Here is a 22,229-nt window from a genome sequence, read left to right as displayed (position 1 = left end):
GAATGGATTTACATCAGTTGTTTCCCAACCATTGGTCTGCCACCAATTCGGGAACACAACTCCCAGAAGCTTCAGCCAACTTGGCCAACTCTCAAGAATTCTGGGAGCTGAAGCCCAAAACACCAGGAAGACCAAAAGATTGGGAACCATATCGTAATTGGAAGGTAAAGTTTTGATTTTTGCCAGGAACAGATGAAACAATGTTCCAGATCTCCCCGGATAACAGAGTATCCTGAAAATGGCATATCTTACAGTTTTAAGAAATATTCAGAGGTGGCAACCATCTTGAAAAGAGCACTGAAGTATTATTTTTGGCAAGGTTCTGAATTCCTAGGATTATTTCTCACTAGATCAGGGACGGTCAACCTGATACTCCTGCTATTGTTGGACTGTCATCTTCATTTTTAATGCTGCCTAGAACTACTGGGCATTGCAATTTGACAACTTTGGAAAAGTCACAACCTTCGCTCGAGATAATGCACAACATTTCTAATCAAAAACAAGAAGGACATCATTACCAATGTGGATGTACTGAAAAATTAGTCCTGAACCTGCTGAAATATGTTGTCTGGTGTTGCTGCTAATAGATTAATTGTGCTCCCCTTCTCATCATGTGCAGGTTAAACATTGCCACAATTAAAATGAATATATACTGGACCTCAGGAAGGCTGAAGTGACATCTAGACATCAATGGATAACAGCACAGGAATAAATGAAAAACAAGAGGCATAGATGCTAGAATTCAGAGCTGCTGAATTAAGTAGTACAACACTGTCCAAAATGAAAATGAGGAGAGGGATGAACTATATTTATGTTTACAGACAGAAGAGGAGGGCACTGCTTGGAGGAGCAGGAATGGTTTTATGTGGATCCAAGATAATTCATTAGTAAGACCTCACAGTATCCAGAGACTCTTGAAAAAAACAGAAACCTAAACATATAACTTGCTATTAGCATAGTATAGCAGCATCATAGAATTGGTTATTCAGTCTAGAGAGTGACTTTTGTTCTAGAACAGTGGTTCTCAACCTGGAGTCTCCAGATGTTTTTGGCCTTCAACTCCCAGAAATCCTAACAGCTGGCAAACTGACTGGGATTTCTGGGATTTGTAGGCCTAAAACATGTGGGGACCCCAGATTGAGAACCACTGATCTAGAATCTAAGGAAGGAGTGGGCAACTTACAACATCCAGGTGTTGTTTGGATTGCAACTCCTATCATCCCTCACCAGAGGCTACAATGATCAGAGCTGATGAAAATTACACTCCAACAACACTGGGAGGGCCTCAAGTCAACCATTTCTGATCTAAATGATCACAGTGGTGCTCACGGGGATATTCATAAGTCTGTTCAGAATGGCACTTCTTAATGAAAGAAAACAGAAGTTATATTTTCAGTCTTCCTAAGACTATCAACAGTGCTCCAAGCTCCAACCCCAGCTGGAGCTTGGAGATGGTACGCTTTTGGAGTATGGTTCCCCAAATCATGGCATCTGGCTAAGTGGGAGGATTCAGGGAGCTGTATTCCCAAAAAGTTACTTCTCCGAAATGGGCGAGCTCCCGACAACATACATAGACAGGACCACAAAGGTTATACATAGGTCAATTTACCCTGTGGGTACCAAGAGGAACACCTGAACTTCGGAGATCTTAAATCAGAGTGGTTCAAGATCCCTCCAATCATGAAGTGGATAGAGTTTAGCCAAATTTCTCCAGATGTAAACTCTTTCATTCCAAGGAAAGCTGAGTCATCACTTTGCCCCATAGCAGGGTGAGATTTACACTTTAGGCAGGAACGAGAAGTGGTAGGCTTGTCATTCGACTCTCTGAATGGCTCATGCAAAATCAAGCTGAAGGAGGAAGAGTCTGGATGCCTCTCTGCACACAAACAACTCCCTCAAACAACTCCCTTCTGCCCCAGAACCATAGGCTCAGTTCCAGTGAAATAACTGTAATAGTGCTGAGGAAACATAGAAAGCAAGAAAAAAGCTGAAGAGCCAGTTCCCTCTTAATTCTGGAGAGGTTTTTAGATGCTGGTGAGGAGAAGCAAAGGGGCTCTAGGCTCAGAAAAGCTTATCCCTGAGGCTGGTTGGGAGGAGAGAAGACAGAGAAGACCATGTTTCCAAGAATGCATCCTGCCCCATCTCAACAACTTCGTTAGAAGCAGTTCCGAAAATCAAGGCTAACCTCAACAAGGGTATGCTGCTATTTCACTGTTCTTTCTCTCACTCACACACATATATTTTTGAATTCACATGCCTCCTCTGCTCCAAATTATGTTCCCCTGGAAATTTTCTATCCTGTTTTGTCTTAAAGGCAAAGCTACCCTCTCCCCAGATGTCAATTTTTGTCTGGTTTATCTCGGTCTTCCAATTTCAGTAGATTCTTTCTCTCTTTCTCTCAAACGTGTAGTAGATGTGTTCTGTGAAAAACAATCCTTGCTCCAATTGACTCAATAAGAAATCTCAAATGCACACCACTCCCTCAGCTGAGATCACCTACAGTAGTAAGAACTTGAAAAGGTCTACATATTTTGGACTATCACTCACGGATTTCTCCAGTGAATATGGTGAGGAACTAGAGTCTTTAAAAGTCCTTTTTCCAGCCTCCGACTCTGGCTCAGATAATAATGAATCCACTCTTTGGTCCCAATTATCTAAGACTTTCTCAACACACCTCGACATTTCAACTTCTAGCTTGATATGTTGCATCTTGGCCCCATAAAATGCAACTAACCAGTCCTTTCCATACTCATTTTATAAGCCTCCTCTCTCCCCTCCAATCCAAAAATCCCCATCCATAAAAAACCTGCTTGCATACACTTAACTAAGCTTAGGGGTCCTTTGGCCCTTGGTTACTGGGATTTCAACTCCCACAAGACCAAGCTAGTGAAACCAGTGGATTATGGATGGAGGTCGTAGCCCAACAGCACTGGAGAGCAAAAGGTTCCTCAACATTATGGTCAACTGCAAATATAGGAAGTTCTATGGGTCCTCTGGATATGCATGTTCTGGATCTGCGTTTTTCACTGATCACAGATCATCATAACCCGTATCACTAAATGGTGGTAATATAAATGCAGACACATTAAAGTGTGAACATCTATGTCACCCCCTATTTAAGAATAATATGGAACATGATTAACCATGTCTTTCCATATCTGTGGCAGGTCCCAAAACTGAACCAAAGCAGGTGCATCAGGCCCACTGTAATGTGTGCTCTCTACAAACTGAAGACATAATCTCTACCTTGAAAGCTAAGCAAAAAGCTCAAGACCAGTGGAAATAATAGGTCTGTGGAAACCCCAAGACTCGATGAAAATGCACTCCTGTGAAATTGTGAGCTGTGTGTGCTTCATATACACATGTCTGGACTAAAAACATAAACTAGTGGCAAATACAGAGCTTGCCAAAGTAATCTTTTGGGGCTACAAATACCAGAACTTTTAGGAAGTGTCATGCAAACTTAAAAAAGTCCTGCATGGTTTTCTGTCAAAGAATCCAAGAAGGAATCTTACCATCTCTTGTTGAAAGCTTTCATGGCCGGGATCACAGGGTTGTTGTGTGTTTTTCGGGCTGTATGGCCATGTTCCAGAAATATTCTCTGACGTTTCGCCCACATCTATGGCAGGCATCCTAACAACCTCTGAGGATGCCTGCCATAGATGTGGGTGAAATGTCAGGAGAGAATACTTCGGGAACATGGCCATACAGCCTGGAAAACACACAACAATCCTTACCACCTCTGCTTCGCTTCCCATATCTCATAACCACCCAGCTCCTCTGGAAGCAGCTTGTGATGGGAAAATCAATTTCACGCTAGAATATATGTGAAGTGTAGTGAATCCCGTATCTATTCCTTCCTTGATACCTGATGAAGGTTGTCAGCGCAAATGGATCCCCCTTTCCAACCAAATGGCTCTTTGCCTCGTGACAGCTCATAAGTTGATACTGGGGATCCATTGCAGCAAAAGGATTTGGTAACACAAGATCATATTCCCCGGATCACTGTGATTTTTTTCCAAATATGCAAACATACCAGAACGACACCCTGTTCTGTTTCATCTGTCCAGACATTCTAAATAAAAGACATCAGCTCCATCTTCCTGACTCTTCTGGAAGATGATCCCATTATTCTCTTTGGTTTCCATCCCACATGTCTTCCCCAATAAATAAGAGGAGGTGGCTAGAAATACCAAGAGGTGGCTTAAGGACACCCATTTCCTCGTTGTGCCAGTTATTGTTTACTTGTGTCAGTGGCTGACAGTTCCTCTTCCTTGCTTGTCTCTCCCTTCGTCGCATCAAGGTCAGCACCCTGTTCATCTTCTTGGGGCTCCAGCGGTCCTGCCCGGATGCTGACGCATAAAACCAGGGTCTGTAGGAAGCCATAGAGGCACGCAAACTGCACAAGGTACTCCTGCACCAGCCAGAGGGCCAAGTACATGCCATAGGCGGTGACCAAGAAGCAGGCAAAGCCGTGGAGCCAAACCTTAATGGGACCCCCGAATCCAACAATGTCCAAAACCAGTCGGAAAGCTGGCGAGGAAGCGCACAGCAAAGTCACCACGCACAGGTCAAAGAGGTGGCGGGCAAAGTTGAAGCAGATCTGGAAATGCTCCGGCGACTCCATGGAGGACTTTGGTGGGGTCAGGTGCTGAGGTATGCTGGCCAGCAAGGAGTGAGCTCCGCCAGCAGCGTTTTGGCCCCAGCCGATAGCTTCCAAGACCCGGGGCCCGCTCCACCATCTCGCTTTGGAGGGAGGGGGCGCGCGGGGTGGCGTCTTCTCGAACCCTTCCTTCCAGTCCTCCTGAGGCTTGCCCCAAACATCCTCCGCCTTCGGCCTTCGCCAAGGCAGACCGGGGAGCCACGATTTGGCACGGCTGAAGAACATGGCGAGAGGGGGAGAAACCGCACTCTCTCCCTGGCTCAAGACGGACAAATAAATAAATATATATTTTTCTTTAAAAATAAAACAGAAGTGGGTGCTTAAGGATAGATCTTTAGTTGATCTGCGGTTCTTCGAGATCAGCTGCCATTTGAAAGGAAAGAGATAACTATAGTATGTTTCCTCCCAGCCGGCATCAATCTGATTTGCGGCACTTCAGATCTTGAGGGTGCCGCCAAAACCTCCAAGCCAAACCACAGCTGTGGTTCAACCAAGCTGAAAGCTGGTCTAGGCTCTGGCTGTTGGGAATATAATTTCCTCTGTTCCAGGAAATGCATGGGGTGGGTTGTAGTTGACTTCCACAGATGTAAGTAAGTTTAGCTGCTGCCACGTTGCACTGGATTTTCCAATCCTCTTGGCAAACTTACAGGTCAACTTACAATGCACAGGCCCATTTCTCAAAAAGGACATAGAGACGTCCTTCCTTATTTCCAGAAAGGTATATTTGTACATCCACCATATGAGACTTCAGATTCTCATCAAACAAAAAATTTTGGGTCCTGCTGCCTTTGGACAAAGAAAAGATCCTTCACTCCGAAACCTGGAACCAAGCAAGAAATGTTAAGTTAGCAAAGCATTAAAGAATAACAATAAAACTTTATTTATATACCTCAAGAGGACTCAAGGCAGTTTCCAAGCATGTGTGCAAAACAGTCAATTGTCAAAACAACATACAACAACTTAACACAACAGGCATACTAAACAACATCGTAGCAACGTAAAACAATTCAGTTAAAATAGACATAATTACAGTCAGAACCTTCCTTCGGGAGATCAAGGTTCAGTAATAATGAAGGGATCAAGGGTCAAGTCTTAAGGCATGGGGTAGGCTTTCAGGTCCATAGGAAGTCAATAAATTGCATAATGTGGCTCTTAATGTAGAAAGTACGAATTGTAAATTACAAATAGCACTTTTTTTCAGACCCATTTCCCTGAGTTTTTTGGTACCATTTTGGAATAAATTTCATCTCAATGCACAAAAAACATGCATCAACATTCTCTGCAGGAAATGCCCGGATGTTTTGATGTTTTTACCATCCTTGTGGGAGGCTTCTCTCATGTCCCATATGGAGCTGGAGCTGATAAAGGGAGCTCATCCACGTTCTCTCTGGGTTGAATTTGAACCACCAACCTTCAGGTCAGTAACCCAACCTTCAAATCATCAGTCCTGACAGCACAAGGGTTTAACACACTGCGCCAGACAGCCAATTCTCTCGTACCAGAAGCGACTTGTTGTTTCTCAAGTCGCTCCTGACATGAAAAAAAATCCACCGCCACCCCCCAAAATAAATATTCTACATGTCTTTTTTCATCCATATCCTAATCCAGAGCTTTCCAAACATTTCATGTTGGTGACACAAGTTTTAGACATTTTGCGACACAGTAATTCAGTTTTACTAGAAAAAGCAGAAGTTAAACCAACTCCTTATAAGAGATACGGACACAGCAGAAATAATGAAATATATGGAGGAACAACAGATTTCATAGAAACCTTTCATTTATATATATTTAAATATATGATTTATTGCTTATTTCACATTGACTCGGAGGTCTCTCATTAAATTTAATTACAACAACAACAACAAAGAAAGTATTCAATTAACGTCACCAGTGTGATAGCCTTCTCCATCCTGCTGTGCGCCTTCAAGTCATTTCTGGCTTATGGCAACCCAAAGGAAAAGCATCACCAACTTTTCTTGGCAAAATTGGTTCAGAACCAGTTTGTTATTGCCTTCCTCTGAGGCTGAAATAATGGGAAGCGTCCAAGGCAACCTGATGGGTTTCTACAGCCGAGCAAAGTGTGGTCTCTAAAGAGTTCATGACAAAAACAACTACACTATTTTGGCATCCCTTATCCAGAAGGGCGAAATCTTCCAAAATCCAAAATTGTCCACAGGGGTGGCCAAGACAGTAACACTTTGGCTTTCTCTCAGTTCGATGTACACAGACGTTGCTTCATGCGCAAAAATTATATAAATACTATGCATAAAATTACCTTCAGGTCATACATACATAGTTTATATGAAGCATAAGCCACTTTGAATCTCTTTTGTGGAGAAAAAGGGTAAAAGGTAAAGATTACCCCTTGACATTAAGTCTAGTTGAGTCCAACTCTGGGTAGTGATGCTCATCTTCATTTCTAAGCCAAAGAACCAGCATTGTCTGTAGACGTCTCCTAAATCATGTGGCCAGCATTTCTGCATGGAGAGCCATTACCTTCTCACTGGAGCGGTACCTATTGATCTATTCACATTTGCATGGTTTGGAATTGCTAGGTCGGCAGAAGCTGGGGCTAACAATGGGAGCTTCAAACTGCCAACCTTCTGGCCAGAAAGTTCTGCAACTTAGAGATTTAACCCACTGCGCCACCGCAGTCCGTGAAGAAAAAAAGGAGACTATAAATATAATAATAATAATAATAATAATAATAATAATAATAATAATTGAAGTTGAGGTTTAGACTTGTGTCCCATCTCCAAGATATCCCATTATCTATGCTAGAACTCCAAAATCCATACAAATTCAAAACATGGAACACTTCTGATTCATAACATTTCGGCCAAGGGATGCTCAACCTGTACTAACAGTAAGTTCATTGCTCCTTTACGGAGTGCAGTGGGACAAAATCAAGGTTTTATTCCAGTGTAACCTTGCAACAACCCTGTGCTGCAGGTTAAGCTGACAGGTAAGGGCTTGTCCCAAACTATTCAATGAACTTTCCTAAGCAAGCAGAGATTAACAAACAGCAAAACGTTTCCCAGGTTGTGCTATTTACAGGTTGCCAGGAGTAACTGAATGTTGATTTTTAAAAATAATATTAAGTTATTAAGAACCTGATATCATGATATAACTGAACTATTTATTTAACAGGACAAAGAAAAAGCTCACCAGGTGTTGCATATTGTTGTACATTCAAGATGTTTCCGACTTCTAGAAAAGTTTTCATGGGGTTTCTGGGGTTGAGAGTAGTGTAGACTCCTATAATGCAGTTCAGTGCAGTTAAATTGCATTATGTGAGTCTATATTAAGCATATAATGCAGTGTAGACGGGGCCTAAAACTTGCTCATCTTCGAATAAGCTTGCCTTGCTCTTTTTCTTTCGCTGGATCTACACTGCCATATAATGCTGTTTCAGAATGCAGATTATGTGACGATGTAGAACTCAAATAATACAGCTCATTTGGGGACTGCCTGTAGACATAAATAACAAAAAACCCACCCTACTATTAGTGCAGAATATTTGAAACCGAACGCTTTCATAACCATCTGCTTGCACACAAACTCCAATGATCCCTGCCGGAAATTCCAGGATTCACACCCTGAATAATCCAAATTTCGCACACAGCTGCAAGTATAGACATGTACGAGTGCCTTTGAAAACATCTCTATTTTTTCTTTTAAAACTATCACAGGCAACTTCGGAGATCATAAATCATCCAGAGTCCCGTCTAGAAGACATGTAAAGTAGAGGTAATGGCTGCTCTGGGATAATTATAGTAAGATACTATATGTTTACAAGCCACTGTATATTGTGAACCTTGCATGAAATTTTACACCCATCCAAGCCATATTTTGTTTGTGAACAATAGGGACTAAGGATGTATCTACACCAGCCATAGGCAAACTTGGTTCCTCCAGGTGTTTTGGACTTCAATTCCCACAATTCCTAACAGCCGACTATTGTTATTATTTGATACACAACAAGATTAGTACACAGCAGACAAGATCACTATGCTGGCTGTTATTTTGGATCCCACGTCGGACATTTCCCAAGTGCCTTATTAAGGTAAAGGTTTTCCCCTGACATTAAGTCCGGTCGTGTCCGACTCTGGGGGTTGGTGCTCATCTCCATTTCTAAGTTGAAGAGCCGGCGTTGTCCGTAGATGCCTCCAAGGTCATGTGGCCGGCATAACTGCATGAAGCACTGTTGCCTTCCCGCCGGAGCGGTACCTATTAATGTACTCACATTTACATGTTTTCGAACTGCTAGGTTGGCAGAAGCTGGGGCTAACAGCAGGCGCTCGCTCTGCTCCCCAGATTCGAACCTGCAACCTTTTGGTCCTCAAGTTCACCAGCTCAGCACTTAAACACACAGTGCCACCAGGAACCCCATTTTATTATTATTACAAAATTATTATTATTATGAAATCCAGCATATATATGTCATTTGCTGTGTCATACTCTGTCTTCATGTCAACAATAATAATAATAATAATAATAATAATAATAATAATAATAATAATAATAATAATAAATTCTCAAAAGCAAGCTCAATGGAGGAAACACCATCAAGGCCATAAACACCTGGGCCATACCTGTCATAAGATGTACTGCTGGCATTATAAACTGGACACAGGCGGAACTGGACAATTTGGACAGAAAAACAAGAAAACTCCTGACCATTTATCATTCACTGCACCCTCACAGTGATGTTGACCGGCTCTATCTGCCTAGAAGATCGGGGGCAGAGGACTCTTACAAGTAAAACAAGCAGTCAAAGAAGAAGAACATGCCCTGGCAGAATATGTCAAGCAAAGTGAAGAACCTGCTTTGATTGAAGTCAAAAATCAGAAACTCCTCAAAGCACAGCAGACAAAAAACAAGTACAAGAAAACCGCACGACAAACTAGAGCTGACAGCTGGCACAACAAAACATTGCATGGAAAGTTCCTTGACAAAATTGAAGGAAAAGCTGACAAGGAGAAGACCTGGCTATGGCTCACGAATGGGACCCTGAAGAAGGAGACAGAAGGCCTGATCCTTGCAGCCCATGGGCAAGCCATCAGAACAAATGCAATCAAGGCCAAGATTGAAAAATCAGATGATGACCCAAAATGCAGACTGTGCAAGAAAGCTGACAAAACCATTGATCATATCCTCAGCTCCTGTAAGAAAATCGCACAGACAGACTACAAACAGAGTCACAACCGTGGCCCAAATGATCCATTGGAACTTATGCCTCAAGTACTACCTCCCAGCAGTAAAGTACTGGTGGGATCACAAACCTGCAAAAGTAATGGAAAATGAACATGCAAAGATACTGTGGGACTTCCGAATCCAGACTGACAAAGTTCTGGAACACAACACACCAGACATCACAGTTGTAGAAAAGAAAAGGGTTTGGATAATTGATGTTGCCATCCCAGGTGACAGTCGCATTGACGAAAAACAACAGGAAAAACTCAGCCGCTATCATGATCTCAAGATTGAACTTCAAAGACTGGCAGAAACCAGTACAGGTGGTCCCGGTGGTGATGGGAACATTGGGTGCCGTGCCAAAAGATCTCAGCCGGCATTTGGAAACAATAGACATTGACAAAATCACGATCTGCCAACTGCAAAAGGCCACCCTGCTGGGATTTGCGCGCATCATCCGAAAATACATCACACAGTCCTAGACACTTGGGAAGTGTTCGACTTGTGATTTTGTGAAACGAAATCCAGCATATCTATCTTGTTTGCTGTGTCATAAAATAATAATAATAATAATAATATAAAATTAAAATAAAATCAATTTTGAACAGCAATGTAACTGCAATTGCATACTGCATTGAAAAAGCTGCGTTCATAAAACTGTGCTACACTTTGTTAACCTCGTCTTCATTTGCTTTCTTTTAATGACTATATTCCAATCTTACTATCAAGTCAGGATAGAGTTCGATAGTATTAGTTAGACCTATCTTGAATAGTAATTCATAAGTAACCAGAAGCTACATTTATCCTGCATCTACCGATCTCATGATTGCCAGTTAACTCAGAGTCTCTACTGCATTAACATGCAGTATTTTAAGTCATCCGAACACATACATTTAGCTGCACGAGGCATAAATGGAGGGGTCAGATCATATGTGTACTATTTATAGGCTGCTCGTATATCTGTTTCAGAGTCTCCCTGCGGAGAGAACTGGAATTCCCTTTATAGTAGTATTTTATTGATTTGCTTTACTTGTATTTTATCCAATACAGGCACTCAAGGCGGCTTATAGGTCTTCTAAACCACTCAAGGTGCAAAATTTATAGTGCACGGGATATTGTGTATTACAGTATAATATTCATCCTTTGTAATAAATGAATTTACGTAGCTTTCAAATAACCACCATAACTTATTATTATCTGCTAGAGACTCTCAGTTAACCAGAACTCTCAAGAAATCAACAAAAAGAAAAATCAAAGAAATAATACTTTAATATGTCGTTGAAGGTTTTCATGGCTGGAATCACTGGGTTGCTGTGAGTTTGCCGGGCTGTATGGCCATGTTCCAGAAGCATTCTCTCCTGACGTTTCGCCCACATCTATGGCAGGCATCCTCAGAGGTTGTGAGGTCTGTTGGAAACTAGGAAAGTGGGGTTTATATATCTGTGGAATAATGTCCAGAGTGGGAGAAAGAACTCTTATCTGTTTGAGGCAAGTGTGAATGTTGCAACTGTCCGCCTTGATTAGCATTTAATGGCCTTGCAGCTTCAAAGCCTGGCTGCTTCCTGCCTGGGGGATCCTTTGTTGGTAGGTGTTAGCTGGCCGTGATTGTTTCTTGTCTGGAAATCACCCATTTTTATAATGTTGCTCTGCTGTTGGGAGGTGTTAGGTGGCCCTGGTTGAATAATACTTTACATTTTAAAAAGCTGTTTTTAAAAATAATTCAGAAAAGCAATAAAACTGTGTTGCAGTAAACTAGGCTAGGTCTTTATTTGTCCTAATTTGCTTTTAATTGTGGTATTTCAATATTATGATGAAGTCAGTACAGAGTTCATGGTATGGGATATAGTATATATTAGGCTTATTTTTAATCGTAGCTCACAAGCAACCAGAAAGTTTCTTCATCATGGATATTCCACAGATATATAAACCCCACCTGCCTAGTTAGTTTCCAACAGACCTCACAAGCTGTGAGGATGCCTGCCGTAGATATGGGTGAAACGTCAGAAGAGAATGCTTCTGGAACATGGCCAGACAGCCAGGAAAACTCACAGCTACCCAACCAGAAACTACATTTATCCAGAATCTAACAATCCTCACTAAACTCAGAGTCTACTGTATATTATTTTTAGCGGGACAACTTTTAAGCAATACAATTATTTTAATTGAATAGGTCATATATGTGTATGTGTGTGCGTGTGTGCATGTGTGTGTGTATGTATACAATAGGAGCTACATAAGGCAGTTATTGGAAAGCTAAGAAAATACATTTATGTTGAAGGATATTGTTTTATAATATAATCGAATCAGAGTTACTGATTACATTTTAAATGACAATTTTTCTACTATTGGGATCTTTAGTGCTTGTTAAGTGTGTATACATATATATATTAAAGGGGGAGATTGGCAAAAAAACCCCAACCTTATCTTTAATGATATGCTGTTAAGTGAGTAAGTGGAGAAAAAATGTACGCACAAAATATCTTGAATTATTAACGGTTATGGGTATAAATGTTAGTAGGGAGAGAAACTACACACACACACACATATTCACACACAGAGAAACACATACAATGTTCAATTATCACAAGCATCCATTTTTAGGGTATAATTATAATAAATAAATAAATCTAAAAGTATAAATTGTATAAATAAACTCCCGGGGAAGGGTTACAAATATAATAATGATCCAGAATGATAAACTATTATGAGTATAGGCACTGGGGTTGCAAAAAAAATTCCAAAAACAATTTTGCATGATGTAATGTGCTATACATTTTCTAAAAAATTGCAAAACATAAAATCTAGAATGATCAACCTTTATGGGAGTATATACATTTGGGGAAAGAGAATTACAAAAAAAAAGCAATAATTTACAATGATAAATAGTTGATGGTGTATGCATTTAAAAAAATGCAAAAAAAATATTAATCCAGAATGATCAACTGCTAAAAGGCTGAATACATTTGGCAGGGAATTGCAGAAAATAATAATCATCATCAAGATTGATAAACTGTTAAGGGTGTATACATTTTCTGGAGAGAGGGAAAAATGCATATAATAATAATAATCCAGAATGATAAATTATTAAATGTTAAATATACTTTTTTAAAAGCAAAGAATAACAATCCAGGATGATCAACTGCTAAGAGACTATGCATTTTGAAGGGCTGATAACAACAACAACAACAATAATAAGGAATAATCAACTGTTAAAAATATATAAATCAGGGGGAGACTATTCATCTCATCATTATCAACTATCAGGGGGGATGTGTGTGTGTGTGTGTATAATGTTTATTATACATCTGGAGGGGGTCTAATATAATAATATGAACAACAAACCATCTGCTGTTAAGGGTATATTCATCTTGAGGGGTACCAATAATAACAACAACAAATAATCAGCTATTAAGGGTATATACATCTGGAAGGGACTAATAATAAGAATGAATAATCAGCTGTTAAAGGTATATACAATTGGAGGGGGACTAATAATAATGATAACAATAATGACAACAAATAACCAGCAATTAAGGATATGTATATCTGGAGGGGGCCTAATCATCATCATCATCATCATCATCATCATCATCATCATCATCATCCCTACTGGAATCTGTGCGCATCATCCGAAAATACATCACACAGTCCTAAATGCTTGGGAAGTGTTCGACTTGTGATTTTGTGATACGAAATCCAGCATATCTATTGTGTTTGCTGTGTCAGACTATGTCGTTGTGTCAATAATAATAATAATAATAATAATAATAATAATAATAATAATACAAATAACCAGCTATTAGGGGTATATACATCTGGGTGGGGACTGCAAATAATAATAATGTTCCTGAATGATAAACTGTGCAGGTACATACATTTGGAGGGGAACTGCAAATAATAATACAGTAGAGTCTCACTTATCCAACACTCGCTTATTCAACGTTCTGGGTTATCCAATGCATTTTTGGAGTCAATGTTTTTAATACATTGTGATATTTTGGTGCTAAATTCATAAATAGAGTAATTACTACATAGCATTGCTGCGTATTAAACTACTTTTTCTGCCAAATTTGTTGTCTAACATGATGTTTTGGTGCTTAATTTGTAAACTCATAAACTAATTTGATGTTTAATAGGCTTTTCCTTAATCCCTCCTTATTATCCGACATATTTGCTTATCCAACATTCTGCCGGCCTATTTATGTTGGATAAGTGAGACTCTACTGTAATACATTTTGTTAAAAAAATGGAAATAATAATAATCCAGCATGATCAACTATTAAGAAGGCATACATGTTGTTTTTTTCCAGGGCAGGTTGTATAATCCCAGCCCTTTCTAATACCCTTTTTCCAAATAATATAAACCAAGCCCAATCTATCCAGATAATTCAAATCCAAGGGATGGATAGATAAGATACCCTGATTCTCTTAAAATAGCCCCAGTTCCTAATAAGGCCAGGGCTTCCTCCCTCTCTCCCTCCCCACGCGTGTTTCTCCCTCCCCACCCAAAAAGACAGATCCCTGAAAGATTTTTCCCCCAAAGAGGCCGCAAGGCAGCAAAGCCCACTTCTTCTGTACCTTACCTTTGAGAAGGAGGGAAAATCGGCGTGACACCTTTCCACGCGTGGGGGCTCCTTGGGTGGATCCGGATTGGGAAAGAGCTGGGCTTGGTTTTCCCGCAAAAAATAAAATATCTTGTCCTTTTCCCCCTTCCTTGTGGATTTGGGGAGGGAGGAAAGTCCACGCCACGCAGGACCGTGGATCTTTGGACCCTCCGAGGAGGAGGAGGAGGAGAAACTCTTCCGTGGGTCTTCTCTCCCTTATTTTTTTGCTGGAAGGGAGGAGCCTCTGGGGAAAGGAAGCCGAGGAGGAGGAGGAAGGAAGGCAGGCCGAGGAGTGAGTGGATCCGGTGTCTGATGGGAGGAAAGAAAAGGAAGGAAGGAAGCAAGGAAAGATTTGAATGGGGGTTTCTTCCTCCTCCTCCTCCTCCTCCTCCTCCTCCTCCTCTCCTCTTTTTGGACTACAACTCCCAGGTCACCCATAGTGAGCCTGAGCTGCAGAATCCCAGGGTGGATTTTTCCCACTTTTATTTGTCATGGTGCAGGGCTATGGGAGTTATAGTTTCTCTACTCAAAGAGGGTTGAGGCCTCTACAAAGTCCCCAAAAGCATTGGACCATGGGAGTTATAGTTTCACAAGGGCTACAGCCTTCTCAGCCCAAAGAGGGTTGAGGCCTCTACAAAATCCCCGGGAGCATTGGACCATGGTCGTTCAAACGTGTGCACCCACATTTTGTCAGAGAAGCTGAAAGTCCCAGGGAAACTACAATTCCCAGGCTTCCATCGCTTTCAGTCACAGCAGCTCAAAACCTTGGGAAACTACAGCTCCCAGGATTCCATAGCATTGAGCCACGGCCGTTCAAACTCCATAGCCCTGAGCCACAGCAGCTCAAACTCGTGCACACGCATTTTAGCAGAGAAGGCGAAAGACCTTGGGAAACTACAATTCCCAGGATTCCATAGCTTTCAGTCACAGCAGCTCAAACCCTTGGGAAACTGCAGCTCCCAGGATTCCATAGCATTTAGCCACATCAGCTCAAACTTGTTTACCCACATTTTGGCAGAGAAGGCGAAAAACCTCGGGAAACTACAACTCCCGGGATTCCATAGCTCTCACCACAACAACTCAAAACCTTGGGAAACTACAGCTCCCAGGATTTCATAGCACTGAGCCACAGCAGCTCAAAACCTTGGGAAACTGCAGCTCCCAGGATTCCATAGCATTGAGCCACATCAGCTCAAACTTGTTTACCCACATTTTGGCAGAGAAGGCGAAAAACCTCGGGAAACTACAACTCCCGGGATTCCATAGCTCTCACCACAACAACTCAAAACCTTGGGAAACTACAGCTCCCAGGATTCCATAGCATTGAGCCACATCAGCTCAAACTTGTTTACCCACATTTTGGCAGAGAAGGCGAAAGACCTCGGGAAACTACAACTCCCGGGATTCCATAGCTCTCAGCCACAACAACTCAAAACCTTGGGAAACTACAGTTCCCAGGATTTCATAGCACTGAGCCACAGCAGCTTGTGATCGAGATGACCACCCTCCCCCCCCCCCCAGGACTTTGTAAAAGATAGTTCAAAAGTCAAGACTTTATGTTCTATATTCCATATATTTATAGTAGAAGGTGATTGAGACTTTTTACTGGAGTTTACTGTGGATTATCCCGGCACTCTGAGGCAAGAGATAACAACTTCATGAATTGTAAAATCATGCTGCTAAAACTCCACTTTTATGAATTTCCATATTGGGTTCCCCAGATGTTATGAACTTCGTATTTATCAAATGTTTTTCAATTGTTTATATCATTCATGATTCCCCCTTATGCAATGTAACTCACTTTTATGGATTCTCCCTTATTTCCATGAAATCTATCTGTCTGCCTATATGTATTTGTACTCTTTGGGATCCCCGGAAAATATGTATTTTTCCCAGCAGGGTTTATATTCCAACTTTATTTTATTTTTCATTTTATTTCATATAATTGCCAAGTCATGAAATCAAATAGGAAATATTTCGAACTCAACTTGAACCCCAGAACCTGTCCCATTTTCTATGACCCAGGCTTCCCTTCCCAAAAACAAAAGGATAATCTGCCACAGCTTAACCCAATCTAATTCAGATTGCATGGACAATATAAGGCTTGAGTCGCCGAATTAAAGGTGATTCGCCCCCAAGGCAAACATTGTCATATCTCATCCTAAGGAAATTCCAGGACACCTCAGGAAGGCGCCCTGTGGAGCCTGTAAATATGGCTCATTACTACCCATCCTTACTTCCACCTCTGACACCCCAAGGCATATCTAAAATCTGTATACGTGACAGGAACCCTTGATTGCTGTCATTAATCCCTTTAGAAATCGGTCTAGCAGGAATTAATATGATATTTCCTGCCCTGTCACTTCATTGTTTCAATAACTCCCGCCTTCTCCTTCCTGATTGGCTCGAGTGGGGACAAAAAGCAGCTCCCTATTGGGCCAACAGAGCAAGGCGGGAAACGAAAGCCCGCCTCGTTCAACCTTCTAGCCTATCCGCGATCAGATGGGCGGGGGAGCGGGGCGGGAAATTCAAAGGGCTGTCAGACTGAAATTTTGTATAAATATGGCTGTATTTTGATTATATGGTACCCTAGTAGACTGAATGATCACTACTAGAGTCCTTTTCAGCTGAATCGCTCAATAAAGACTCCTTGGCGGATTTTCCTTCAACTTTGGCGGACCTTCTTCATTTCGGCTTCAGGTTGTATTGCGGCTCATATTCTCCTATTGGCTCCGCCAAGGTCCGTTCTCTCAGGACCGGATCGGCTCTCTCCTTAAGGGGCCCGATCCCCTAAAAACGCGGTCGACAACAAGCTCAAAACCTTGGGAAACTGCAGCTCCCAGGATTCCATAGCATTTAGCCACATCAGCTCAAACTTGTTTACCCACATTTTGGCAGAGAAGGCGAAAAACCTCGGGAAACTACAACTCCCGGGATTCCATAGCTCTCAGCCACAACAACTCAAAACCTTGGGAAACTACAGTTCCCAGGATTTCATAGCACTGAGCCACAGCAGCTCAAAACCTTGGGAAACTGCAGCTCCCAGGATTCCATAGCATTTAGCCACATCAGCTCAAACTTGTTTACCCACATTTTGGCAGAGAAGGCGAAAAACCTCGGGAAACTACAACTCCCGGGATTCCATAGCTCTCACCACAACAACTCAAAACCTTGGGAAACTACAGCTCCCAGGATTCCATAGCATTGAGCCACATCAGCTCAAACTTGTTTACCCACATTTTGGCAGAGAAGGCGAAAGACCTCGGGAAACTACAACTCCCGGGATTCCATAGCTCTCAGCCACAACAACTCAAAACCTTGGGAAACTACAGTTCCCAGGATTTCATAGCACTGAGCCACAGCAGCTCAAAACCTTGGGAAACTGCAGCTTCCAGGATTCCATAGCATTTAGCCACATCAGCTCAAACTTGTTTACCCACATTTTGGCAGAGAAGGCAAAAAACCTCGGGAAACTACAACTCCCGGGATTCCATAGCTCTCACCACAACAACTCAAAACCTTGGGAAACTACAGCTCCCAGGATTCCATAGCATTGAGCCACATCAGCTCAAACTTGTTTACCCACATTTTGGCAGAGAAGGCGAAAGACCTCGGGAAACTACAACTCCCGGGATTCCATAGCTCTCAGCCACAACAACTCAAACCCTTGGGAAACTACAGCTCCCAGGATTTCATAGCACTGAGCCACAGCAGCTCAAAACCTTGGGAAACTGCAGCTCCCAGGATTCCATAGCATTTAGCCACATCAGCTCAAACTTGTTTACCCACATTTTGGCAGAGAAGGCGAAAGACCTCGGGAAACTACAACTCCCGGGATTCCATAGCTCTCAGCCACAACAACTCAAACCCTTGGGAAACTACAGCTCCCAGGATTCCATAGCACTAAGCCACAACACCTCAAACTCGTGCACACAAATTTTAGCAGAAAAGGCGAAAGTCCTTGGGAAACAACTCCCGGGATTCCATAGCTCTCAGCCACAGCAGCTCAAAACATTGGGAAACTACAGTTCCCAGGATTTCATAGCACTGAGCCACAGCAGCTCAAAATCTTGGGAAACTACAGCTCCCAGGATTCCATAATGATTAAGCCCTGGCAGTTCAAACTCGCGTATCCAAATATTGGCAGAGGAGTTACAGATCTTGGGAAACTACAACTCCTGGGACTCCATAGCATCGAGCCATGGCAGTTCAAACTTGTGCACCTACATTTTGGCAAAGAAGGTGAAAGATCTTGGGAAACTACAGCTCCTGGGATCCCATAGCACTGAAACACAGCAGCTCAAAACCTTGGGAAACTGCAGCTCCCAGGATTTCATAGCACTGAGCCACAGCAGCTCAAACTCGTGCACACACATTTTAGCAGAGAAGCCAAAGGTCCTTTGGAAACGACAATTCCCGGGATTCTATAGCTCTCTGCCACAGCAGCTTAAAACCTTGGGAAACTACAGCTCCCAGGATTCCATAGCATTGAGCCACATCAGCTCAAACTTGTTTACCCACATTTTGGCAGAGAAGGTGAAAGACCTCGGGAAACTACAACTCCTGGGATTCCATAGCTCTCAGCCACAACAACTCAAAACCTTGGGAAACTGCAGCTCCCAGGATTCCATAGCATTGAGCCACATCAGCTCAAACTTGTTTACCCACATTTTGGCAGAGAAGGCATAAGACCTCGGGAAACTACAACTCCCGGGATTCCATAGCTCTCAGCCACAACAACTCAAAACCTTGGGAAACTACAGTTCCCAGGATTTCATAGCACTGAGCCACAGCAGCTCAAAACCTTGGGAAACTGCAGCTCCCAGGATTCCATAGCACTGAGCCACAGCAGGTCAAACTCATGCACACAAATTTTAGCAGAGAAGGCGAAAGTCCTTGGGAAACAACTCCCGGGATTCCATAGCTCTGAGCCACAGAAAGCTCAAAACCTTGGGAAACTACAGCTCCCAGGATTCCATAAGGATTAAGCCCTGGCAGTTCAAGCTCGTGCATCCAAATTTTGGCAGAGGAGTTAAATATCTTGGGAAACTACAACTCCTGGGACTCCATAGCATCGAGCCACGGCTGTTCAAACTTGTACACCTACATTTTGGCAAAGAAGATGAAAGATCTTGGGAAACTGCAGCTCCCAGGATTCCATAGCATTGAGCCACATCAGCTCAAACTTGTTTACCCACATTTTGGCAGAGAAGGCAAAAGACCTTGGGAAACTACAACTCCTGGGACTCCACAGCATTGAGCCATGGCAGTTCAAACTTGTGCACCTACATTTTGCAAAGAAGGTGAAAGATCTTGGGAAACTACAGCTCCCGGGATTCCATAGCACTAAGCCACAGCAGCTCAAACTCGTGCACACGCATGTTAGCAGAGAAGTCAAAAGTCCTTTGGAAACTACAATTCCCAGGATTCCATAGCTCTCCGCCACAGCAGCTCAAAACTTTGGGAAACTACAGCTCCCAGGATTCCATAGCATTGAGCCACATCAGCTCAAACTTATTTACCCACATTTTGGCAGAGAAGGCAAAAGACCTTGGGAAACTACAACTCCCAGGCTTCCATAGCATTGAGCAACAGCAGTTCAAACTTGTGCTTCGACATTTTGGAAGAGAAGGCAAAAGACCTTGTCAAACTACAACTCCCAGGATTCTATAGCACTGAGCTCTGGCAGTTCAAATGATGTTAAAATTGCATCAATCAATTCTACAATGTAGATGCACCCCAGATATCAGCACTTACTAAAAGTATTATTGCTATAAGTGGAATGTTTTTGTTGTTGGGATTGAAATTGTATTTAGTCCTGGATTCATGGTGATGGTTTATTCCTTGCGTTTATAATTGCTGGACAGGAAATTAATCACAGAGGAGATAATAATACATAGAAATGCCTGGAATGTGGAAGGAGCTTCAAATCAATCCCAAGAGGAACCAACATCCAGGGAGGTTAAACACCCTGGAGGGATCTACACTGTAGATTTAATGCAGTTTAACAACTCCTTAATTGCTATGGAATCTTGGGATTTGTAGTTTGGTGAAACACCAACACCTTTTGGCAGAGAAGGCCAAAGACCTTGTAAAACCGCAGCTCCCACGATTACATAGCATTGAATCAAGGCAATTAAAGTGGTGTCAGACTGCATTCATTCTAGGTAAAGGTAAAGGTTTCCCCCTGACGTTAAGTCCAGTCATGTCAGACTCTGGGGGTTAGTGCTCATCTCCATTTCTAAGCCGAAGAGGCAGTGTCGTCCGTAGACACCTCCAAGGCCATGTGGCTGGCATGACTGCATGGAGTGCCGTTACCTTCCTGTTGGAGCGGTACCTATTGACCTACTCACATTTGCATGTTTTCGAACTGCTAGGTTGGTAGAAGATGGGGCTAACAATGGAAGCTCACCCAGTTCTGCAGATTCGAACCGCTGAATCTGCAGTAGTTGCTTTTAATTGCATTGAAGTGTAGGTTTTCCCTTTATGGTTTGCTCCATGTTAAATACTGTAAATAAAGCAATTTTTTTTAAAAAAAATCCTGCATTGAAAGCTTCCATGAAGCTGCTGCATGGCAGTTGTGCTTTAAGTGAAACTAGGACATGCATTTGTTTAAAAATTACTTGAATCAGGTAGCAATAGCCCCCCTCCCCATAAAAAAAAAACCCCAAATGCATCCACAACGTTTCAACTTGTAATGCATTCTGCTTTTACAGGATTCCCAACTCTCCTCGTGTTTTTAAACCCTATCTTCCAAACAAATGTAAAAGCACAAAAGACAAAGGCATTTTGGATTAAAAATAGGATGATTTATGTAATGAAGCTTAGGATTTCAGGATTTGATTTAAACAGGTTCAGAATCAGTAAGGACTTTCTGGTTGCAGTACATGTTCAGTTTCAGCTACAAAAAAGAGGGGGCCAAATGTGTGATTGTTGCTATGGAAACAGAATCTACTTTGTGGACAAGCTTCACCTCTAGCAGACGCTGTTGTAAGCCGAGCAAAACCGTGCCAGGGCTCAGAAAATGTTTATTAATATGGCAAGTGATGAATTTAGCATAATGTAATTGGAAACTAGTTGATTCAATCTTGAGCCAAGGCTGCATCTGCACTGCAGAACTAATACAGTTTGATACCACTTGAACTGCTATGACTCAGTTCTATGGAATCTTAGGGTGTGTAGTTTGATGAGGCACCAACTCTCTTTAGCAAAGAAGACCTTGCAAACTATAACTCACATTGCAAATCACACTATTTTCACTTTAGGTGTTCTTAGGAGGCCTTGAGATTTTTATATAATCATCCATCAAAAAAAAAGGGAAACGCTAAAGAATGCTCCAACTTCTGTACAGTGGCACTTATTTCCCATGCCAGTAAGGTGCTCAAGATCCTGCAAGGCAGACTCCAGCAATACATGGAGCGAGAGCTGCCAGATGTCCAAGCTGGGTTTAGAAAAGGCAGAGGAACAAGAGACCAAATTGCCAATATCCGCTGGATAATGGAGGAAGCCAGGGAGTTTCAGAAAAATATCTACTTCTGCTTTATTGACTACTCTAAAGCTTTCGACTGTGTTGACCATAACAAACTGTGGCATGTACTTGGTGGTATGGGGATACCAAGTCACCTTGTCTGTCTCCTGAGAAATCTGTATAAAGACCAAGTAGCCACAGTAAGAACAGACCACGGAACAACAGACTGGTTCAAGATTGGGAAAGGAGTGCAGCAGGGCTGCAGACTTTCACCCTACCTATTCAACTTGTACGCAGA

At 42.2% G+C, this 22,229-nt stretch overlaps 1 protein-coding gene across 1 annotated transcript; it reads right to left on the bottom strand.

Moving 5' to 3' along the window:
- Window positions 1-917: 917 nt before the first annotated feature.
- On the bottom strand, window positions 918-14,847 carry c2h6orf47 (chromosome 2 C6orf47 homolog). Its single transcript, XM_008105688.3, has 2 exons — window positions 14,443-14,847; window positions 918-5,483 (listed from the first exon to the last, which is right to left on the bottom strand). The coding sequence occupies exon 2, from the start codon at window positions 4,886-4,888 to the stop codon at window positions 4,235-4,237; it is 654 nt and encodes a 217-aa protein (XP_008103895.2). The 5' UTR covers window positions 4,889-5,483; window positions 14,443-14,847; the 3' UTR covers window positions 918-4,234.
- Window positions 14,848-22,229: the final 7,382 nt, after the last annotated feature.

This window comes from Anolis carolinensis, chromosome 2, assembly GCF_035594765.1.
Source record: "Anolis carolinensis isolate JA03-04 chromosome 2, rAnoCar3.1.pri, whole genome shotgun sequence".
Lineage (NCBI taxonomy): Eukaryota > Metazoa > Chordata > Lepidosauria > Squamata > Dactyloidae > Anolis > Anolis carolinensis.
Note: the sequence above shows the minus strand (reverse complement) of the source record. Positions and strands in the feature narration are given on the sequence as shown.